Source organism: Podarcis liolepis (assembly GCF_965112155.1).
Source record: "Podarcis liolepis genome assembly, chromosome: 6".
In the NCBI taxonomy this organism is placed as follows: Eukaryota; Metazoa; Chordata; class Lepidosauria; order Squamata; family Lacertidae; genus Podarcis; species Podarcis liolepis.
The window spans coordinates 38,975,030-38,999,497 of NC_139559.1; the positions used below are offsets into that span (position 1 = coordinate 38,975,030).

General features: G+C 41.5%; 1 protein-coding gene across 2 annotated transcripts in view; it reads left to right on the plus strand.

Moving 5' to 3' along the window:
• The window catches only part of PLXNA2 (plexin A2), a 400,950-nt gene that overhangs the window by 213,272 nt on the left and 163,210 nt on the right, over positions 1 to 24,468 (plus strand). For both annotated transcript variants that reach the window (XM_083508745.1, XM_083508746.1), the window contains exon 5: positions 16,712 to 16,812. In XM_083508745.1, coding sequence (XP_083364871.1) covers positions 16,712 to 16,812 — 101 coding nt within the window. The remainder of the gene's footprint in view (positions 1 to 16,711; positions 16,813 to 24,468) is intronic.

Here is a 24,468-nt window from a genome sequence, read left to right on the forward strand (position 1 = left end):
AATACAAAAGTTACAAACTCTACAAACAAATAAAACCACTGCTCTAATTATACAATTATCATTCCATAAAAAGACAGGGTCACGCTTCAGGGAAAGCCTTCTTAAACAAAAATGCCCAGTAGCCACCTAAATATCAGGATTCTAGGCAGCTGTCTAATTTCAGCTGGCAGATGATTGCAGAAGACTGGAGCTAAAACACTAAAAGCCCTGTTTCTAGTACAAACTAGAAACACCGTCTGGTATTATGTTTACTGTGCAGCTTTCGTGATCCATATATTGGGAAGGAATCAGAAATACTCCAACAATTTTATCAGGGAGCTGAAGTTTGTTCGCTTTCCGCAAACCTCTCCTAACAACCCCATTCATGGATTTCAGCTATGGTAATTAGATATGGTCTAAAAATGAAGATAACTCATTCCCAAGGAAATCTGGAAGGTATAACACCACACCACGAATATCCTGTTTCTATTGCACTCCTTGATGGCCCAGGGGAAAAAATGGAATACCTTTTTAATTCTAATGAGCCACAGTGGAATTGTCAAAACAAGAATCATGTGTTATATTTTAAAATTAATCCACCTTTGGTTTGAACCAAGTGAGGTTAGCATAAATATGCATATCTAGCAACTGCCATAATGTCAATGTAGGCAATCATACAATTACTGTCAGCTATGTGGAAACGTTGACCTTTAAGGACCAGTCAAAAGAGTGTTGGATGCAAAACTAAAATAACTGCCATTTGGGGCCCAGCAGCCTTAATTCCATGAAGACCCATCAAAGCAAGACAGATGAACCCCTGTAGCTTGATGCCATCTTTTTTGTGGGTCAAATACTGATCCAGAAACACACACACAACATAGCCTACGTTGCATACGTTCTTCTCTTACAATGGCCTACGTAAATGAACAGATTTTTTTTCCAAAGTGAGAGTGTTATCCAGAGGCACCTAATATGTTTCAGCCAGAAATATAAAATGGTGGCCCAAACCAATGATCCAGCATTAAGTTATCTGCACTCTAAATTACAGCAGTAGTCACTTGCAATTTGACAGTCATCACTGCTAGTCTAGATGGACGGCAGGATCAGTAAAGTGGGATCAAACATTTTGTTGTTCAGCTCAGCACTGACAAAGACATATTCAAATCTGTTGAGACCCCTAGTGAGTTTGATACCCATCAGGCTACAGACAGAGGCTCACCCTGGCATAGCACTGGACCTAGTACAAATGGACCAGCCTCTCTTCTTCAGCTATTTCTCGGATTAGAGTTGAGGAGCAGCGGAGTGACTCGCACCCACTCCCTCTGGAAGGAATGCAGAACTTGTCCTCCGCAGGTCTTGAGGGTGGTTTGGGCACTTCCAAACTCAGGGGATGAGTCTCCTTCCCTCCTTTCCAGCTGGAAATTGGAAGTGGAGGAGTAAGGCTATGTTCCTGCAGTTGTACTAAGCCTCAAAGGGCAAGTTCCCTGAGGATACCAAGGCCACTCTAAATGTGTAGACCCCTGGCTATAAAAATCTACAAAACTCTTGTTTGAGATGCTTCCTTTTGCAATTCTTGGTTGATGATACTGTCATTGCAGGGAACAACTTTCTAAAAGTGTTCCTAGAAATGAGGAACTAAAGTTGAGTGAGGGATAATGGCTTGAAGTCAGGCCTCCCAGTTTCTTTCTATTGAACCACACTACCTCCTATATTTAATTATAGGTATAAATCTGAAATGTCGTGAAATGTCTTTTTAGCTCAATGCTTAGAAACAGGCTGCACTCTCTTTGTCTGGTTTAGCTGAACTTTTATAAGGCTGAAAAGGAGACATGGTGCTCTTACGTTTATTTTCTCTAAGCTCATGCTTTATAACTGCTACAAACTGATAAGTTGTATATACAGATACAGATATATCCCAATTTTATGACTCCTAACAGAGCACATAGTTGTGTGTGTGTGTTTAATGAATGAAAGAAAATATCACTGAAAAGTTCATCAACTTTCAGCTCCTGCTCACTGAGTGATAGATAGCTTTAATTACATTGAATTACTCAGCATCTCCCCAGAACTCCCCAAAGTCATTAAAAATAGATTTTCTGTTTGAACTCCTCTCACCACGACGGGTCTCCAAGGCAGTGTGCCGCTGACGGGATGCCCCTTGGGTTGGCTCCTAGTCAGAGAGGTCAGCAGCTTGTTTTGGTAGCAATCACAAAGGCGGGAATGGAGGCATAAGGAGGGGAGGAAGGTATTCAGGATTGCACCAATCATCCCTGCTCACCCAAGGAGCAATTTTTTTATTATTTAATTAATTATTTCTGCGACCATATTGCTTGGCGTATTTGTTTTATGGCTCTGATGGCTAGTCAAGGAAAGAAGTAGATCTAAACATAAGGGGTTGTGGAATGTCCCCATAGGTTTTGTAAAACAGAGCCAATCAGGCAATCAAGGAAAACAGTAATGAGTCTTTATCATTTAATTACTGGGTAGGAAGTTCTGTAATTAGGGAAGTGAAAAGTGAGCCCCAGAGCAGCTATGTCAAACAAACAAACAAAAAGGTTGGTGTGCCTTGAGGTTTCTGTAAAAAAAAGTGGAAGTAGTACCAGGTAAATGCTGGTATCCTGGTACTTGTGAGAAATAATATTAAGAATTGATTTTGAAATGACTTAAAATGAAAACGGTGTAAATTATTATACTGGTATACATTATTTGACCATCATTCCTTTCATATATACTTATTCATCAGCTTTAAAAAAGAATTATGAAATACAGTATGTAGAATATATTATACTAATAATTTAATTTGTAGTCATGCTGAGATGACATGTTTCATTGAGGTTGTTGCAAATACAAGTTAGTGTTCACCCAGCTGACTTCTAGCTATTCTGTCATTGGTTCAGACCATGGCTGGGCTGCCATGAGCTCAGCACAGCAAGTCATATTACTGCTGACCCTGTGTGCTGAAATTGGCATGGATTGGCTTTTTAGCAGTTGATCATAACCTCTCAGAAGCTGCAGATGAGGACCAAAAGCTAAGCCATGCTCGAGTTACATGACACTGTTAGCCCACAAGAGACAGTATGGTGGATTGTGTCTCACATATGACCTGGGAAAACAAGAATTCTCCTTTTATCCATAAAGCTCACCAGTTGACACTAGCTCAGAAAATACCACACAGCCTACTGCAGGGCTGCCCTGATTCCCCAAGTCTGGAGGAGTTGTGAGGCTGACTCCTGTGTACATTGTGTTCGAAGCAGTCTGGGGCATAGGGACAGATCCTACTATGTTTGTGTGATGCATGTGATTTTATGTAATTAAAAAGGATACCAGAAGGGCAGGGGGATATGGAATGGGAAGGTGGAAGTGCAGCTGGTGTAGCAATTTAGAACATTTCAAACTGTACACAGATGGGAATGCTGGGTCTTTCCTCATCCTCTCGTCTTTCTTTCTCTGGGACCCACTGTAGACAGCTGCAAGTCAATCCGCTTCCCTGCTACTTTGCAAAGACAGCTCTGCACATATATCCCATTACAGGTAAAGGGACCTGCTTTTCCCCTTGAATTTACCACTCGTGGTATAAATGTGGAGGTGGGTGGAGGAGATATGTGGAAATATTCTCACTCCTCGCCACACACACACTCATGATTCTGTCCTCTCTGCCCCAGGTTTTTGCTGTATGATCTTCACCCCGCAAATCCTGTCAATCTGTTGTCCATTTCTGTTAGAGAGCTTTGGAACCTTAGGCAGGAGCTGGTAGATATGGGCACACTAATGAGAGGAGTCCATCAAAGCATAGCAGAGAGATCTTGAGACTTCTTGCTCTACTTGTCAGGAACCTTTCCCTGTGCCAAAAGTATTTCTGATTGCCAGGGCCTCAGACAGTTAAGTACTAGGAAAATATGTTGTTAATGGGGGTAACACTAGATAGGGTTGTTGGAGGGTTTTCTTTATGAGCTCAAGGCTAACTTACTATTAACATTTCTCATCTAAGCTAGTTTATATATTTGTATTGTGTTTTATTAATAGCTTTAATGTTTGATGTGATACTTCTCCCCGTTTCCTTCTCTTCTGTTGCTTTGCGGCATTCTTTATCTCTTACCTTTTTTTCCTCTTGGAAAAGTTGTGCAGGGTTCGTAGGAGAGAACGGGGATAAGAAGGGGTGGGATGTCAGGTTGTTCGTGAATGTTCAGTTGATCATAAGAATCAGTCTGTGCACATTCACAACTTTCACACCTTGTTTGTACACATGTACTGGAAACCTACTTAATCCAAGAAAGGTGTGGGTATGGCAGGCCCCTCTGCATCTGCAACACATTACTACCATATTGTAGTAATACTTTTTGAAAAGAAGATTGATCTAGTACTAAGTGCTGATTCTCACATGTGTGTACTGGTCGCATTTATTCTTGCAGACTTCTTTCAGTGAGGTCAAAGTGGCATTTTAGCCTCACGAAAGCTATTCAAGATAAGCTAGGCTGAGAGAGAATGAGCTTCACATATGAGAGAGGCTTTCTCACATCTCCAGTCCAACAGTCAAACCACTAGATTTGATACCTTGCAGCTGAATGTGTGAACTGCCATTATGTAAAAAATATTGACAGTAAAGTGGATTCTGCAGTAGGATCCTTGTGAAGTGTTGCTATATAGGCAGAGCCTGCTCTTAAAAGTGTAAATACTTGTAATGTGTTACCTCTTGTACATATTATATAAAATACTTGTAATTTCATTCGAACGCAAGTCAAAAAGTGCAAGTAGATAAATAGGTACCTTTCCTGCGGGAAGGTAAACAGCATTTCCGTGTTTCTCTGGTTTCGCCAGAAGCAGTTTAGTCTTGCTGGCCAGATGACCTGGAAAAACTGTCTGCAGAGAAACATTGGCTCCCTTGGCCTGTAAAGTGAGATGAGCTCCGCAACCCCCACTTAACTGTCAGGGGCCCTTTACCTTTACCTTTTTTAAATATATTCATTAAAACTCACGAACAAAACTTCTACGATTATAAGTATTTCTTTTTTCAAAAAAGTTTATTTTGATGTTGCTCGCTCCCAGATGACCTGCTTACTGGTCATTCATGTTGATTTCTTTGCATATTTTTTGGGGGGGATGTTAGACGCCACTGGCTATTTATTGAGCATTCATTCTGATATGTTTGTTTGTTTGTTGCGTCAAGTAATTTTAAGCCCACACTTTCCAGTTCATTTTCCCTTCCTTTTCCTTACTACAAAATAATTTAATTTGGGGAAGAAGTGGGCTTTTTGCAGAAGAGCACCTAATTAATTTTAAATGGTGCAATCTGAATTTACTGGTATTTAATTGAATCCTAACCAAAGAGAGCAGTGCCTTGGAAGCACCTCTTGTAGCAATGAATTAAATTCAAGATGTTTATTTGAGATTTTAAAAAAGGTTGCAACACTGCCCAACCCCTAGTACTTGCATCTCCTGTTGCAGGTGGAAGGATGTTGCAGATAATTTTCATGGTGGCTCTTTCAAGTTACTTTGGGTTTCTGCTATTAACCTGTTTTCCACATTTTCCATTTTGCACTGGTTTGAGATTCTTCTTAGACTTCCTGATTTCATTGCCTTAAGTCAACAATGATACATATCATTCAGCCTACAGTCTTATATTTCAGTCACACTTTTCTTTTTTGTTTGTTTCTGCCTCATGTGGCATCCCACATGCAAAAGCACTTTGATCTCAGAACGATAATTACAAATACAGCAAACAGTATAAAAAACAATTAAGACACAAACAAGTGTGCTTTCATTTTCTGCCTTTGTAAAGAGCAAGAACACACACTCTTTTTCTGCCTTTAGTGCTGTTAAAAGTTTCAGAGCCCAGAGTGGTGAGATAGAACTACATGATAATATGCAAATTCAGTGGCAGTTCTGTCCTCAATCAACTAAATTGTGTGTAAGAGGCAGAATGGAAATAGGAGGACATATTTAAATTGTGGATTACAAGAGCAAACACAGACAAACAAAATCAAGAATGGAACATTTCTTGGTTGTTAAAATGAATCCACTTCAGCTATTCTTTGATGGAGATCTTCAACAGTAACTTACCTTCTCCCTGACAAAGATGTGGCTATCAGGAAATGGCGGAGCTAAACATATGTCTGGCAGAAAACAAAAGAGAAGCACCTGCCATGCTTGTTTGTGGCATAGGTGTGGAGTCTAAAAGAACCATATTTCTTAATATCACAGAGTGTTCAGGAGGCAGAATGTGTACATACTGAGAACAGTACCACATTAGGTTTTAATCTAGATTTTTTTTCTTACTCTCAATCTATTCAAAACACTTTAGTTATAACATAAAGAGACATGTGCTTGCACTGTATGCACCACTAGGGCTGCCATGTGGGTGGCACTGTGGTCTAAACAACTGAGCCTTTTGGGCTTGCCGATTGGAAGGTTGACGGTTCGAATCTGTGCAACGGGGTGAGTTCCCATTGCTCTGTCCCAGCTTTTGTCAACCTAGCAGTTTGAATGCATAACAGTGCAAGTAGATAAATAAGTACCGCTGTGGCGGGAGGGTAAACAGCATTTACATGCGCTCTGGCTCTCATCATGGTGTTCCGTGCACCAGAAGCGGTTTAGTTATGCTGACCACATGACCCAGAAAGCTGCAGACAAACGCTGACTCCCTCGGCCTGAAAGCGAGATGAGCGCTGCATCCCATAGTTGCCTTTGACTGGACTCAACTGTCCAGTGGTCCTGTACCTTTCTACCTTTTTTAAAAAAAAACACAAAAAGCCGAAAGTTGCTGAGCTATTTTTAGACAAACCCTTTTGGAAATTCCGCCTTTGAAATCCCAGTAATGTCTGGAAAACTCCAGACATATGGCAGCCTTATACACCACCATTAACCTTTGGTGGTCTTTCTTAAAAGGCAGGACAGGCAACCTTTCTCAGGCTACACATTCAAAAGTATCACACTTGCACACAGCTGGATTCAGCATAGCTCTGTTAATGTGCACAGGACATGGCACTGAGTGGGTGACATGTCCTATAAAGGCAAAGGAATCAATATGGATTGCTGAGAGTATTATCATTATCATCATCAGTGCTTTTTTTAAGATGCTGGTACTTACCTTGAAGTTGTTACAGTAAGTGCCACACTTAACATTTTGGAGCCAGGGGAGGGGGATTGCTGGTACTATGTACCTCTGAGTGCCCCCAGAAAACACTGGTTGTTGTTGTTGTTGTTGTTTCTATACCACTCTTCATCCAAGGACCACAGGGCTGTTTACAATATAAAAACATGAAAATACATACCATTCTAACAAACAAAATCAATACCGCACCCCCCAGTTTAAAAGGCCATAGATTGTTTCATTAACCAAGGGCCTGAGAGAACAGCAATGTTTTTGTCTGGTGCCTAAAGCTATGTAACGAGGGGACCAGGTGAACCTTCCTAGAGAGAGCTTTCCACAGGTGGAGAACCACTGCAGAAAAGGCCCGTTCTCATGTTGCTACCCTCCAGAGCTATCTTAGAGGGGGCACACAAAGAAGAGCCTCAGATAATGGTTGCAGCCACTTATGCATGTATGCCTTGGGGCACATTAAAGGTTCTGTGGAGTGTGTGTGTGTGTGTGTGTGTGTGTGTGTGCACATTAACAAGGCACATAGTCACTACATGTGCATTCTACTTGCTGAAGCCATGTATGAACCATCCTGAGGAGCTATACTCAGGTAATATGAAGCCTAACATCTTGGAGTGGAAATGCATATAGTACAAAATTCTAGAAACAGATCTGGACACAGGAAATGACGTACATATTAATTCCACTGTTAAGATCTTTAGCTCTAATGTGTGACACTAATGACATGCCTGTCTTTTAAACACAATGTGTGAGAGGATCCTCAAATTCTACATCATTGAACAAACACATATGTCCATGAGGCCTGTGAACCACAAAGACACTGCAAGAAGGGAACTGGGCAGTGCTTTGTTAGCTGATTAATTCAGTTCCAGTGCTATGCTCCTTCCCAGGATAGCTTGTCCAACCCCATCCTAGTTATAACCTCTCTGTCAACTGGCTTTGTCCACAAACACTGCATGCCTAACATTCTCCCAGCAAGGTTTGCAAGATCTAATTTATTGTGCTTTGAGATCCTTGATGAAAGGCGTGACAGGACTGCAAAGTGTTCCGTCATGTCAAAAAGCCTGGGTTATAAAGCCCCCAGTGGCCTTTGGCAGGCGTTTCATGTGACGGGCTCAGAGACTTGCTTTCCTGCTCTCTGAAGAAAGAAAAACCCACCTCTTGCATAGTGTCCCATGACAATCGCCTTAATTAAAACACTGTAGGATGTCGGTGAGCATGATGTTGCCGAGTGAGAAGAATTCCGACGCTGAGATTCAGCAGCCGTCGGGGTGACAACTTCAGAGAGAAGGGAGGGTGATTTGAATCATGGAGCTGCTCTTCTTTCTGCTTTCAGAACAATTTCTGAGAATGGGGGCTGCAGATTTTTTGTAAGGCTCACTCTGTGTTCCACAAACAGTCCTCTTGTGTGTCCAGTTTCTGTTTTCTTTGCAGCCTGTCTGCTCATTTTCAGAGATGATGTTTGCAAAAACAGGTGTCCAATCCGAGTGTTCTTGCTGAGGAGGCACAGGGAGGGAGGCAGATTCCAGATTGGAGATGGGATTAAGTTCTTTATTTCTGGTTGTTTTTCATTCCTTTGGAAACCTCAGAGAACTTAATCCCACCTCTTTCACCACCCCACCTGATTTCGTAAGTCCTTGTGCCAATGCAACATTCCTTTCAAGCATGACAATCAAATTTCCCAAAGAAAAGGAGCTGGGAAGAGAGAAATTCTAAGAAATTGTAAAGTAGGTAATAAACACATTCAGGAGTGGAAATGAAGCACACCACATAGAACAGCATAGTTTAAATGGGATTGGAAATGTACACAAACATCTGTGTGAGTGTGTTTGGGCAAAATGTGCAAGTTAATAATGATAGCAGTCACATCAGTTTTTGGTGTGTGTACCTGGTTAGAAGGGCTGTCCATTGCATGAATACAAATGTTATATGAACACACCATTTGAGAGTGGGACCTTTTACTACCTGTAAGAAAGACTTCACTGCAGGTTCACAAATAATTTCCCAAGAGTCCAGCTTCTGTAGTGATTCATTGCCTGAATTGTATTTAATGTGTGGGTTTAGATGGAAACCCACTGGTACCCTGAATTCTTTAGTTCTGCAAAATCAGTGGTTTCATTCAGTTCTTCCAATAAATTATAACAGAGCAGTGCATTTTAAAACTGACACAGAGGCAGAAACTAGTGCAATGGGTGGTAGCTGAGTATGTCATACTCAGAGGGGATCCATGGAAATAAATGGTATTTAGTTAATTATGACTAACTTCACTGGTTTTAATGGATGTACTCCAAGCATGATGTAGCTGCGATTCTAACTCTACTTACCTGGGTGTAAGCCTCATTGGAATTCAATGGGGCTTACATCTGAGTAGGCATGGTTAGGATTGCTGCTTTAGTTGGATACTATCCAATGTCTTAGAAAAAAATAAGAAGCATACAAGCTCAGCCACTTAAACATTCAAATATCAGTTTAGATATTTGATATCTGCAAGCGTTTGGTGCAGCCCTATAACAAGAGTGGGGAAAATAGGAGCACAGTAAAAAATCAATTCATAGGTAGCACTTGTCATTCGAGCACCTCAGAAGATTCCAATCATACGAAGACATAAAATTCAAAATAAAAGTAATTATATGGGAAAACTAAGGTAGAAGATCCTACAAAGTGGGTCATTCCAACAGTGATCTGTGGGCAAGTCTGGCAAAAAAAGATAAGAATATATATGGGCTTGAGATAAGAGCAAAGCTATTCTAAAAGAAACCGTTCTGTTGCCTACTGTACAAGAAATCACCAGTCAGTTAGCAGAACTATTTATAGTCTTTGATGCCAGTAGTGGATATTGGCAAATTCAGCTGGATGACACAAAAGTTCCAGATTATACATTCAATTTATTTTTTGGCAGTTACAGGTTTTTTGGAGGGGGGATGGGGCAGGGTTGTACTTCTGTGAATCTTTGAGTTACACACACACAAACACACACACACTGTTTCCCTTTCCTCTTGTATGTGGGTGATGGTATTTTTAGTGCCATGTGGGAATTTGCCCTCCAATTTCTAGAAAGTTTTATTCCCCTGTGAAAGAGGCATGCATTTTTTATGCTTCATTCTCAAGGCACTTTGCAATTTCTTTAGGATTTCTGCAATTGTGTGGTTTTAAGCCTACCTTAATATTGCAAAGTGGTCAAGGACAGTGTGTGTGTTTTATTCCAGTAAATGTTTTTACTCTGCAACCTCTCCAGCAACCCACACTTCCTTATGTGGGAAGAGCTACTCAATTATGTCTGCCTCTGAGCATTAACAGAAACATAGGCACTAGGGAAGGCTGCAGAGTATAGACCAGGGGTCAGCAACCTTTTCCAGCCATGGGTTGGTCCACCGTCCCTCAGACCATGTGGTGGGCCAGACTATATTTGGGGGGGGGGGCGGAAATGAACGAATTCTTATGCCCCACAAATAACCCAGAGATGCATTTTAAATAAAAGGATACATTCTACTCATGTAAAAACATGTTGATTCCCAGACCGTCTGTGGGCTAGATTTAGAAGGTGATTGGGTCGCATCCGACCCCTGGGCCTCATGTTGCCTACCCCTGGTACAGACTATTGACAGGATGTTTTGTTGAATGAAGGGACACTCATAAACATGCATCCGTCACCTCATAATTAAGGTAAGCACTACAGAAACCCTACGTCCCACTCATGAGAATTTCACCAAATTTGATAATTTTTTAATGTGATTTCTGTTCTTACCGAGAAATTTTCAGCACAGGGCCGGCTGTTTCTGCTACATAAGGATTGACACACAGATAATGAGTTTGCTATTAGTAGCTGATGGTGCTATTTTTAGAGATTGGGTATGGTAGCCATCTCATGTAATACTGTATCTGCTTTGTAAAAAGATGCCACAGGAGACTGAGGTGTGAAACAAATAAACTCTACTTAACACTTCTGCATTTCTTATGTAAGAAAAGCTCTGCTGGATCAACTCAAAGGCCCATCTAGGCCAAGATTCTGTTTTCAGAAGATACCCTTGCTTATTGAAATGTATTTTGAGTAATTGTATACATGATGGAACCACTTTTTTAGAATAAGAGAATGGCCCCAAGACTTAATATAATGAATACTGAATATCATGCATAACAACCATCAGCAAACTGGGGTACATAAAAGAAGGACACATATAGCTGTTGATTAGTCAGACATAGGTTCTCATATAGGAGAACTGGAACAGACAGGTATCAGATGTCAAACCTGCAAGAAAAACCAGAAACTACTTTGCCTCCAAAAATTCCAAAAGGACCCAGTTACCATCTGTCAGAATGGTGTGTAGAAACCTGCAAAAGTGACTGAGCAACATATGACCCCAAGATAATATTTGGTTCAGACTGATGGTTCAGCTGTCTACAAGAGCAACAGAAGAGATCTGCAGAGCATTACAAGTCTTGAGCCGGTGATGGATGAAACAACTGAGAATGCAGGCATACGTATATCAAATATAGACAAGCGAGAGTCTCAAGACAGAACAAATGGAATTCTTGTAACTGAAAAGTGCCAGAGAGACTTCAGAGAAACTTTTTGACAGTGAGATGCCTGTGAGTACACAAAGTGGCAGAAAGATAAGAAAAAATTACAGATCATAACTACTTCCTTTAAAACGAGGAGGGGAGTTACTCTGTTACTCTATGTTACTCTATATTACTATGGTATGTATTATTGTGTTTGTCCGTATTTTTCGCACCATAGGGCGCACCGGACCATAGGGCGCACCCAGTTTTTAGGGGGGGAAATCAAGGAAAAAAATATTTGTCCCCCCCAGCCCCAAAGAGCAGCGTACAGGCTGCACACAACCTCTCCCTGCCAGAGGGGTTGTGCGCAGCTATGGAAGAAGGCAAGGCAGCGAGCGGGATCTATCCTGCTCGCTGTTTTGGCTTCCCCTTTAGCCCCGTGCTGCCTCTCCTTGCCGGAGGGGTTGCGCGCGGCTATGGCACAAGCCTGCATTCACTCTATAGGACGCACACACATTTCCCCTCAATTTTTGGAGAGGAAAAACTGCGTCCAATAGAGCGAAAAATGCGGTATATTGTAAACTGCCCTGTGATCCTCTTCCCATGTGCTGCATGTTTAGATACTTAAAACAAAGACAAATAATTACATTTTCATTAAAATTAAGTGTAAAGCTTACAGAATTAGTAAATTACTTTCACAATATGCAGATTAGGCTTTCCAAATATGGAGAACTTTAATGCGGCAATCCTACCATGGTAAACTTCTTTTCCTTGCCTCCTGCAAGATACTGCCTACGTATCTGCACTACTCAGCTCTACCTACTTTATCAGTGCATATATTTTTGCCCGACTGCCAAATATCGAACAAGAGCATTGTTTCACCTAGCAAGTGACTTAATGTCACCTTTCATTTAACTTGAGAATAGGGTCAGACTATGGAATAAGTTCCAAGAAGCTTATGATAGCTACACCTGCTTGCTTGTTCCAAGGGGACTTGAGCTGCATCTGACTTCATACCCTTTTCGTTTTACTCACTTACACACATCCATTTTTTTCCTCTGGAGAAATCTGTTAAGTAGGGCCCAGGAAACAAGAAAAATAGGGGCCTTATTGATTTCAAATGTAGAGAGGAACTGAGTTCCCACTGTATCAACAGTATTTGGCGTGAAAGTGGCCTTTGTTCCAAGGCACACTGATTCCTTTCAGCTTCTGACTCTCCAGCTGCTGGGAGCTGGGCAGTGTTTTGACGAACGGAGCAAATGCAACGCAGACAGTTGTTTTAATTCTTAGCCAGTTGCCGACATCACTCACAAGGGCCAGAAAAATTAAGAGAGGGAAAAGAGTCTGGATTCTTTCCTTTAGTTAACTCGGCACAAGAACTATATTTGGATAGCAAGGCAGAATGAGAGCCCATTGGTGAGTGTAACAGATACAGCAGGCTTTGCTTATGCATGGAAGAGGAGAACTGGAGCAGGAATTTTTTTAAAAAAAATACTGGAGCACAAAGCTTTTTGAGAGTGGGAGGGGCATAAAAGTTTAATTTTCTCTTCACTTCGAATCAAAACCCCAGAAGCTCATTTTCTTTTACATTCTTCCTAGCTCCTTGCCTGTTTCTTTCTCTTTATTATTAGCATTGTGTATATGGTGCCAGAAATACACAAAAAGTACCTGTAACTTACTCATCTTCCTTTGCAGAACATCATTTTCCCTATATCAAGTTCAAGTAGTTCAACAAACATACCATTCAAGGAGAAACGTGTCTTCCACATATATACATAATATACATAATATATATAATATTTGAGCCCTCAGTCGAATTAACTAGCCTATGAACTGCAAATCAGTTGATAGATGAACAGAAAAAGATCCGGTTAAGTCAGGACATGAAGGAAAAAGGCATTTTGATCTTTGGTTAAAGGGTGGTATATAAATTCAAATCATCATCATCTTCTATGTGCTTCCCCAGTAATAAGTCCAGAAGCATGTTGCTGGATGTAGGATATATGTATGATGACTAGTAGCCATTGATAACTTATCTTCCATGAGTTTGTTCATGTTTTAAAACCATCCAGGTTGGCAGCCATTGCCATATACTGGGCAAGCAAATTCTATAGTTTTAACTATGTGAAGAGGTATCTACTTCTGTCTGTCTTGACTCTTCCACCATTCAGCATCATTGGATGGCCAGGGTTCCAGTATTATGAGAGAGGAAGAGAACGTTTAAAGATCCCTTTAACTTCTATCATGCCACTCTCCCCCCCCCCCCCCCAATTCACCTACAGACATTGCAATCTTCCCTTGTAAGGGAGTTGCTGAATCCCTTGATCCTTTAATCTTCCTCTTCCAGCATCTTTCCCAACACTACATTATCAATGAGTACATGGCTTTTTTAATCCACATCTTGCTATGACCCTTCCCTGGAGGAGGACTTGCCTGAAAACAAGGCAACGCAGAGTGCATTTTCTCAGAACCATGTGGAATACACAGCCATCTCCTGGTCACACCCACGTCTGCTGTAATTCATGTGGTTCGACATTTGTGGGAACAGCTTTTTGATCCGGAGCTGTGCCAGGAGAAGTGTTGCTTGAGGCATTAGCAGACAGGTTTCCCTTGCTCAAGCCAGGAATCGATCCTTGATGTGTTCAGCTTGGACTGCTGGGCCATCTGTCAGCACAGGCTGTACCCTGCTCTCTGGCCCTGCTAGGCTTCTCCGCAGTTACACAAAGTACCAGCAGGCAGCGAGGAGGTTGTTGGTTGATGTACAGCTATCCATGTGCCGATGCAGTTGAAAGGAGTAATCATGATGATTGTTATTTTGTTCAGAGAAATGTTTACAGGCCCCATAAAGACACAAATGCAGCAGCCCTCATCTATAAAATGGGTATTTGATTTATTCCAGCTTGTGGCACTGACTGGCCAGACTTGGTTGCCAGCTTTCCATCCTGTCCTGCCACCTCTTCCTTTGTTACACTTCTTCCATGGGAATGGCTGTATAGGAACAGAGACAGATTTAAGGGGGTGCAATGAGTTTGGTTGCACTGGGCACAGAGCCTCAGGGGTGCTGCAGGGAACACCACAACTATTATTCGGAATTGTGCTTGAGAGGCGGAGGGGCACCAAATTTTGGTGTCACACAGGGCGCCACTGAAATTTGAGACCCCACAGTCTGCCACGGATATGAATGTCTAGGAGTTAATGAGATCCTTTGAGGGGAAAATCTGATGTGGGCTAAGGAAACCAGGAATTCTCCTTAGACACGAATTCGTTACTTGGTCTTTGGCAAATCACTTTGTACATTGTACATGGAAAAGATATTGAATAAATTGATACACTATTAATAATCAATATTTTGAATCCTATTGCTTTCCTCTGCTTGTCAAGATTGAGTGTTTCCATTTTATTCTTTTTTTTTATAAAATTTTTATTGGTTTTACAAAATTTTTAAAACAAGCAAACACATAAAAAGACATACAAACACGTATAATTTCATAACATTTTTTCATAAACCTCTTTCCCGGGACTCCCCCATACCCCCCTTTCTGCATCCCAATGTCCATAATTTTTTAGCAACTTCTAAATATTTTTTCCAACCTCTTTCATCTTAATCTTTCCTTTAGTCTAATCTTATATCGCTGTAACCCTTTCTTTCTGAAAACCTCGACATTCTAACATTCATCAAGTTTATAGTAGTCCTTAAGGTAGATTTTAAATTTCTTCCATTCTTCTTCCGCCGTCTCTTTTCCCTGATCACGGATTCTGCCAGTCATCTCAGCCAATGTCATATAGTCCATCACTTTCATCTGCCATTCTTCCAGAGTGGGTAGATCTTGTGTCTTCCAATACTTTGCGATAAGTATCCTTGCTGCTGTTGTAGCGTACATAAAGAAAGTTCTGTCCTTCTTTGGCACCAATTGGCCGACAATGCCCAAGAGAAAGGCCTCTGGTTTTTTAAGAAACGTACATTTAAGTACCTTTTTCATTTCATTGTATATCATTTCCCAGAAAGCCTTGATCTTCGGGCACGTCCACCAAAGGTGATAAAAAGTACCTTCAGCTTCTTTACATTTCCAACACTTATTATCAGGCAAATGGTAGATTTTTGCTAGCTTGACTGGGGTCATGTACCACCTGTAAATCATTTTCATAATGTTTTCCTTTAAGGCATTACATGCCGTGAATTTAATACTGGTGTTCCACAACCACTCCCAGTCAACAAACATAATGTTATGACCAATGTCCTGTGCCCACTTAATCAGTTTCCATTTTATTCTTTTGACTTTTCCCTGCCTTGCTTCAGTCAGATAAATTGTTCAGATAGAAAGCTCTGCTTAAGGACTCTGAGGAAACTCTAAGCCCCTATTGAATGACATCAGTGGGTAAAATAAGCTTGGAAATGGTGAAACAGAGGTGGCCTTGCCATTTGGCAGACTGAAGTGGCTGCCTCAAGCAACTGATTTTGGGTGTCATGAAAGGGTAGCAAATTGTTAGTTATTTAACTTATTATTGTTGTATTTTTACTATCTCCTGTGAAAAAAATAATAATAATAATTTGGCCAGTCTTGGATACTATGCATTTTGACTTTTAAGGGATGGCATTTACTGTTCCATCTCATGCAGAAAAATGTTGTGAGCCAGCTCTGAAGTGTCTATTCTAAACTGTTGCAATCTGCAATATTTTGAGAAGAAATCAAAATCAGTTGACTAGCGGTGCTCTGAGGACTTCATTCAGCCAGGGCCTGTGTATCAGTTCAGAAGTCCTTTGCTATCAGTAGCCATATTGGCCCAAGGATACTAGTATCTTAAACAGAGGTGTAGCTAAGGGTCCCTTGCACCCTTGGCTCAGGGTGCCACTCCCCCCTTCCCCCCCCCCAGGAGCAGACACACTTGCTTTCTTAAGGGCTACAGCTAATCATCACCCACAGAGATGCATCCATCACATATTGGGCCCACATTAGAATGAAAGCAGTGGTGGGAAGCGGCAATCTATTTAGTTACATTTGTAAGAACGTTACGTGTTTTAATTTTAAAATTTATGTGCTCACTCACTGCAGAAAGTTCAGCAGTGCATAGCTTGTTTTCTTGATTTATTGTGCAAACAAGACGAGTGAATGTTTGCTTTATTCCCTTTCTTTCTAGGTGTCTCAGGTTCCCGTTGAATCATGTGAACAGTACACAACCTGTGGAGAATGTCTGAGTTCAGGAGACCCTCACTGTGGTTGGTGTGCTCTGCACCATACGTAAGTTCAGCATTAACTGGTGATTATTATCTTAAGATCAACTCAAATACCTCTTAATTCCTTCCATATGTGATGCCATTATTACTTAATTAATGCAGTTCTAAAAGCCACCAGTCACTATACCAGTTAGGGGTTGTTGTTTTCTTTCTTTCTTAATTCATATGATAAAAATCTTTCAGCTTTTAGAGAATACTGCATTTTGTAAGAGAGAAATTAATGCAAAAGAGTAAGGCAACATGGAATGTTCCTTCAGGACACTAAATCTTGTATACACACATATTTTAGGCATCTGAGTGATCCCTAAATCTTGCACTGTTTTCAGAAACACTATGAGCAGAATCATTTGCATTTTCACAGGCAGTCACATCAGCACAATAATCCCATTTTCATTTACATCGGTATTGTGATGTGTCTGTAAAATCTGGCCAAATAAATGAGATAGAAAATAAATGATATGAAACTTATGATGCTTTCAAATAATAATAGTAATCATTTTCAGCTTCCAAGTTACATAGACATGTGTTTTTTACCATTAATGTGATGCATTCATTAGACATTTTCTTATATCAAACTCCAGAAACAGCCACAATATCCTCTAAAACCTGCTTATTTTAGCCCAAGATTGTCAGTTCAATCTTATTGCAATGTCTCTCCTGTACTTTGTTTTCTCCTTGCTTCTATTTCTTTTCTACAAAACAAGCTACTGCACACCTGCCAACAGCCTTTCCTGGCATCAATCACTTCCCTTACATTGTAACCTAACAGAATCACTGTTTAAATACCACTTAGAAATTTCAGAAAGGCTGTACACTTCAGTCTCTGGCTTAAACCCTGCAAAGTAATGAAATTGTCCAGGCTTCCTAGCCTAGCTATTCTCCACTGAGCTTGTCGGTGTCTGCTGGGACAAAGGATAAAGGTTTTCTAGGCAACATCCTGGGGAAAGCTTAGGAAGCTGTGCCTCTGAATTATTGAGGTGTTTGGCATCTTTCTCTCTCCCACAATGGCAATGCTGCCTCAAGCGGAAGGGGTGCCCAAAGTCTGAAGGAGGGAGAGGCCTGGAGTTCACTTACAGAAAGGAGTCCAAAAAACCCCTTGGGCCTGTTGCCAGCACTCCCATTAAATGTTTAGCAGTTGGGGTGGAGGCAAAGGGTACCCACACAATAGCAGCTGGCAAAATGCCCATGCAGCAGGTGTTGAGAGAGTGACAGGGAGAGAGCAGAGGAAGGCTCTGATGAAATATCCTGATTGGATCAGAGACCTGCATATAGCAGGCTAATTTCTATGCCACTTTGTCAGAAGGCATTTAACTTCCAAGGCTCGTTGCAACATTAAAAAACGACAACAAACAGTTTTGTCTTTAACCTGCTCCTCATGCCATTTTGAAGTCAAAGTAAAGCAAATGCAGATGGGTTTTCCATAAAGTGCAGGTTCTGTTTGGGCATAAAAATAAGCACTGGGTTTTCCAAAATACTAAGCATCCAGTTTCATGCAGCATCACAGTTCTACCGGAACTGGGGAAGCTGTGGACAGAAAGGGTGGTTCTCCCTCCCTCCCTCTCTCCCTCCCTCTCTACAACTTTTAAAGGTGTAAAAGTTGATTAAGAGCCTAGATTTGGCAAGTGAAAGCACTATATATAAGTACATAGGTGCTCAGAAGGCTTTCTGAAGGAAGAAACCTACATTGTTTTAAACTGAAGCATCTTGGGATCACATTCTGCTACATTCCTTTCCCCCTCCCATTAATATTTTTTTAATTATTTTCAATTAATTCACATTACATGTTAATTGCCATACACCTTCAACGTTGTACATAACATGAATATATTATTTCTGCAAATTCCCCACATCTAACCCTGCAACATTCCTAATGGACTGATTCTCAAGTTTGAGGCTAAACTCACTAGGGTTGTTGTTAGGGCAGTGGCAGGGGCTGCTGTTAGGGCTTAAGCCATTTTAGAGCAATGTTTTGTGCATTCTGATCAGCTCTGGGTGCATATTGATTGAGAGCCAGTGTGGTGTAGTGGTTAAGAGCGGTAGTCTCGTAATCTGGGGAACCGGGTTCGCGTCTCCGCTCCTCCACATGCAGCTGCTGGGTGACCTTGGGCTAGTCACACTTCTCTGAAGTCTCTCAGCTCCACTCACCACACAGAGTGTTTGCTGTGGGGGAGGAAGGGAAAGGAGAATGTTAGCCGCTTTGAGACTCCTTCGGGTAGTGATAAAGCGGGATATCAAATCCAAACTCTCTTATTTTCTGTCCTCCCTCCTTTCTTCTCTACTGGTGCAATCTACTGGGAACTACCTCTTTGTGTAAGCCCTTTCTTCTCCAGAGTTTTGTGTAGTGGGTGGGTACCTTAAAACAATGTTAGCCAGGGTGGTGACTTCCATATGTTGTTGGACTGCAATTCCCATTATCCCTTACCATTGACCATTCTGGCTTGGGCTAGTGAGAAGCTGAAGTCCAACAGTATCTGAAAGGCACCATGTTGGCTACCTCTCTTAAAACATGTCATAGGTCCATCCTACCACTACATAGGCCAGGGTAAGCTTAGTGACTAGCTTTGCTACATTTGCAGAGGTTCAGCCTATAATCCTAAACACATTTGCCAGGAAGTAAACTTTATGAAGGCAGCGAGACTTACTTCTGAGTAGGCATGCATAGGATTGTGCTGTCAGCTGTTCTTTTTTTCTTGACCTGCAGAGGCTCAGTATGAAAAGGTTTGAGACTGTGTGGTTCAGACTCTTATGTTCCAAGACCAGGACGAAAGATTAATAGATTAGTTAGCCTGACCTCCTGCATTATACCTTGCACAGACCACAGATGTTGAACCAGTAACTCCTGCAAAATCCTTCTAATCACTGCAAAACATGTTTTGCTGGGAGTTGAACCTTAGACCCTTTGCTCCTCCAGATGGATTCTTGTTCTTTGACCAGAAAGTGTGGCAGGTTCACTGCTTTGTGTTGTTCAGACAAACAAGGAATACCTAGCTAATTGCAGTCTCTTTTGATTAAGCTGTTCAAGCCATGGCATAAGGTCTTTTCTAGCATAATATTGCCTATATTTCTTTCCCCACCCCCCAATGTGTCCACAATAGAGAGGTCAGGAGTCATTTGGGAGATGAGGGAGGCCAGCAACGGAAAATAGACCAGTGCCTGTTCTGAAAGAGATCTCAGAGAGCTGTCTGACAGTGCCTTCTTGAGGATTAATGGGCAGACAGTCAGCAATGTATGGAAAGTAGGTTCCAACATTTGGCCAAAGAAGAGAAGGGGATATGCAAGACTGATTCATACACCTATTTTTCATGCATCTGGTGTAACATTCAAAGGGAAACAAGCACACCTTCACTGCAATGCCCCTCTATCTGGAACCTGCACATTTGCCACAAGGAAATGTCCCCTGCCCCTCACTTGAAGCATGAAAAGCAAGTGTGAGAGTCAGTGGCATATCTGCTTTTCCCACTTTGGCATGACATCTGCAGCTGCTGTCAAGTTCACACCTACACAGATACAAAACCACTTGTGATTCATGAAGACAGAACAGAAACTGCAAGCAAGAATACTCATCTCCAGAGAAAGTACAGTATGGTGGTACCTCGAGTTACAAACTTAATTCATTCCAGAGGTCCATTCTTAACCCGAAACCGTTCTTAACCTGAGGCACGCTTTTGTTAATGGGGCCTCCCACTGCTGCCACACCACTGGTGTGTGATTTCCGTTCCCATCCTGGGGCAAAGTTCTTAACCTGAGGTGCTACTTCCGGGTTAGTGGAGTTTGTAACCCGAAGTGTTTGTAACCTGAAGCGTTTGTAACCCGAGGTACCACTGCACTTAATTTGAGTCAGGCAGAGCCCCACTACTGAGCAAGAAAACCTGTTTTTAAAGCTAGCATTCATCCCTAAGTTGTGTGAAGTAATCTTCTGAAAGAATCTCCCTCTGAGTAAACACAGAGTGGCCACAGCTTCTCCCATTAAAGGGCAGAGTTTTTAGACAGACTCAGGTCTTACTTGTTTTGAAAGCAACCACTGGATAACATCCTGCTTGCTCCTACTTTCTCAATAGACTTTACATCAATCAGCTTTGTCAGAGGTGATCCTTAGTTGTCACTATTGGAACAGCGTTTCTCAGCCAGCTGTGTTGTACTTGAAGCAAACAGGAGTCTCAAGGAAGGATCAGGATCCTTTAGTCACTGATACTTCTAAGGTTGCTTCCAGATGACCTGTTTATTGAGCATTCATCCTGATTTATTTGCACAAAGTTAGTCTGGAGGTTATAGAATGTTAGTTGTTTCCTGGGCATTCATTTTGATTTGGTTGCAATAAGTTTTTATGATGCAATAAGTTTTTGCAGGCATCTATCACCAGAAACAGAACACAGCTGGGACAAGAATTGATGAAGCACCATTGCAATAATTGTGATGACTTACTAACACCACAGAGCCAGTCAGCGGCAAAGGAACATTTCAGCCTCTGGGACCCTTATTCCCAGTTCTGACATGCAGCTATTCTTAATATAACCCCAAAATCCCTTCTTAGGTAACAATTGAAATGCAAGGCAAGATGTGACACTTTGTAGGTTTACAGATCAGAATAAAAATCTACTGGTCCCAAGGCAGCCAAATGCAGCATGGAGTTGCAAGTATATACAGAACATGCTACAGTGGCTCTGTTCAGTCTAATCATATTTTATCAGCCTCTCCTTAGAATTTTCCTGCCTCAAAAATGTCTTCTTTGAGCACTGATTATTTTTTAAGCCCTAGTCTGAACCTTATGAATAACTGTGTTAATCTTACTGTTCCCAGAGCTGCTCTCCTATTTACTTGGAGGCTTTTAGCACATGAGTGTTTGTATTTTAGTTGTCAGCTCTTGCTTCTAATTGTTATGTTCCCTCTGTCAGATGGGTCAGTTGCCTCAATGATCTGCACAGAAGAGGTTGGAGGTCAAGGCAGTGTTGTTCACATTGCATTTTTTAGGCAGCTAATAAAGGCAGATAAGAATATGGACATTTGGGATGGTGATATCACTTTATGGCCAACTTTTAAATGCTTGAGGCTCCTTGCCATGATCCCTTGGATGACGAAGTCAGGCAGATTTATAGGTCACTCAGTATTCCCAATCTGTGAATTACGGGCCACCTCCTCTTCAGCTGGGGCTCTCAAAGTTCACATCTGATTCAGCAGTGCATGCATGAGTGCACTTTGCTTCTTCCAAGCTTTGGACACATGCACAGTGTTCATTTCCATTTTTGTACAAATGCAAAATAGCTCATTTTTAGGATTTGGAGAAGAACTCGTTATTCCACACACTTATAGACAAGTTGGTGGTGGGTGATGATAGTAGGAAGCTGGTGAAAAGAGAGCATGTTGGAATATGGAACAACCTTCACACTGTCCCCAGGGGCCTGCTTGCTGCTGTTAGAAACGAGGGGTGCTAAAGCCAGGAAGTTGAGTGAGGAAAGGGGCCTAAAAACAGCTTAACTAAAACAAGAGGGCAGAGTATGGAGTCGGTTCTGAAGCAGGAACCAGAAGATAGTGTGGCACAGGAGTTCTGCTACAAAGAAGATGGTTCATAGAATCATAGAATTGGAAGGTCCCTTGAAGATAATCTAATGCACAGCTACTCCTACAGCATCTCTGATAAGTGACAATTCAGCTGATGAATGAGAGTCCACCTTAAAGAAGATCGGTTCCCAAATATTTTATGGAACCTGTGTGCAAATCCTATTCAAGATTGCTACTTTTCTTCCTTTTATGGACATTGCAGTGATGCTGAAAACTGCACAGCTTTTTAATGCATGAAACCTCTGTCAGGAAAACTACTTTGGGTGCTTTCAGTTAGAGATGAATGATGATCTTGATTTTATCTTCCCCTAACATTTCACCATGGCAAGATCCACCAGCATCAAATCAAGGATGAAAGCTGGTGGCAACAAAGATGTTTCGAGCCCTGTGAGAAACACTCATCTCAACCTTTCTGCCTTGGATTTTGCTTTGAGCAGTATTCAGCAGCGTCTCTTTGTGCCATACTTCAGAAAGACTTGGCTTCTCCATAAAATCTCATTTTTTAAAAAAAAAATTGATGTTAAAATGGAAGGAAAGACTGTTGTCTTGTGTGCAAAGTATCCAGCAGCTGGTGTGCCTACTAAATGACAGTGTCTCCGTGTTAAACTGAAAAGAACGGAAGATCTTATTCCTCCTCTTCCTCCTTCTTCATTAGCCACCCTGTTGTTCTGGTGGCAGGTAGAGCCCACAAGGAGACTGCTAAAGAGTCTCCTTGGTCCAGTAGGATCTATAACCTGCAGGGCTCCTCCATATGCTGCTGTTTGCTACTATGTTATTGTCTCCAGACCTATTTATCTCTGTTAGGTCTGTTGCCATAAATAGTATGATAAAAAAGAGCCATTCCAGCAAGTCAATGAGATAAAGGCTCCAGTCAAGAGCTCACTTTAGAGCAATCTTGCCGATTCACTTAAAACACAATAATTCTTTTCTTTGGCAGCATTCATATTTTGGTCCATTATATTTCAAGTAAAGGAGAAGGGTGCAGGGAGAAAATAGCGGTATCAATTGCCAGGTATCACTGTGGCTGTTTGCAAAGGGGAAATGGTTAGTACTCCCCCACCCCACTGCAGGGGGGAGGGCTATTGAGAAGTAAATGGTTTTTCAGTGAAGATTCCTGGTTTTGTGAGCTGTTCTTGTCACCTCATCTGGAGGAAGTTTGTCACAGAAAGCTTAAGACTCTTTGTTAAGCAGTCAGCATGTCTGCTTATGTAGACATTTTACGCTAGCTTGAATCCAGCCATCACAAAAGGAGAACATTGAAACTGGTTCTTTTGCAATGTGCATTGAAACTGGTTTTTTTGCTATGTGCTTGCTTTTCATTACATCTGGTCTCAATAGAAAGAGAAAAACTAAATCCTCTTGCTCTACTTACAACGATAGCCAACATGGAGGCCTCCAGGGGTTGGACTACAACTTCCATCATCCCCAGCCAGCATGACCAATAGTTATGAATGATGTGAGTGTAAGTTCAGTAACATATGGAGGGCACCACATTGGCTACTCCTGGGTTACAGTAGCAAAATGCTTCTAACAGTAGTTTGAAGAAGGAGTCTATAGAAGGGCATAAAGTTCTGGTGTGGAGTTCCAGAGTCATTCAGCATTTATTCATAATTATGCCATATGTCCAGAGTGGCTAATGATGTGCTTTCCAGATGTTTGGGACTATAGTTGCCATTGGTCACATCTGGATGGCACTATACTGGCTACCCCTGCCATACTGACTTTATACTAAAACATTGTACCTGGTGAAATTCATATGTAGTACTAGTTCCCATGTGTTTGTCTAACACACAATGCAAAATATTTAATCAAAATGGCTAGAAGATAGACACACATCTACCTTCTTAAAGAACTGTTGTATGAAAACTGTCTCCCTAGCAGAAGGGGCAAACTGGCAACTCTCAGGCAGAATGTGTGTGTATGTGTGTGTTTAAAAAAATAAATATCATATTGTTTCAAGGGGTGTGTGTCTGAAGATCATCTTGTTCGTCTTCCTTGAAAACTAGTAGCAGTGCAGTCTGTAGCTCTGAAAATGTAGAAGTGTCTTGCAACAGCTGAGAACAGGCACCATAAAGGTTCACTATGCCACATTCACCTGTGGGGA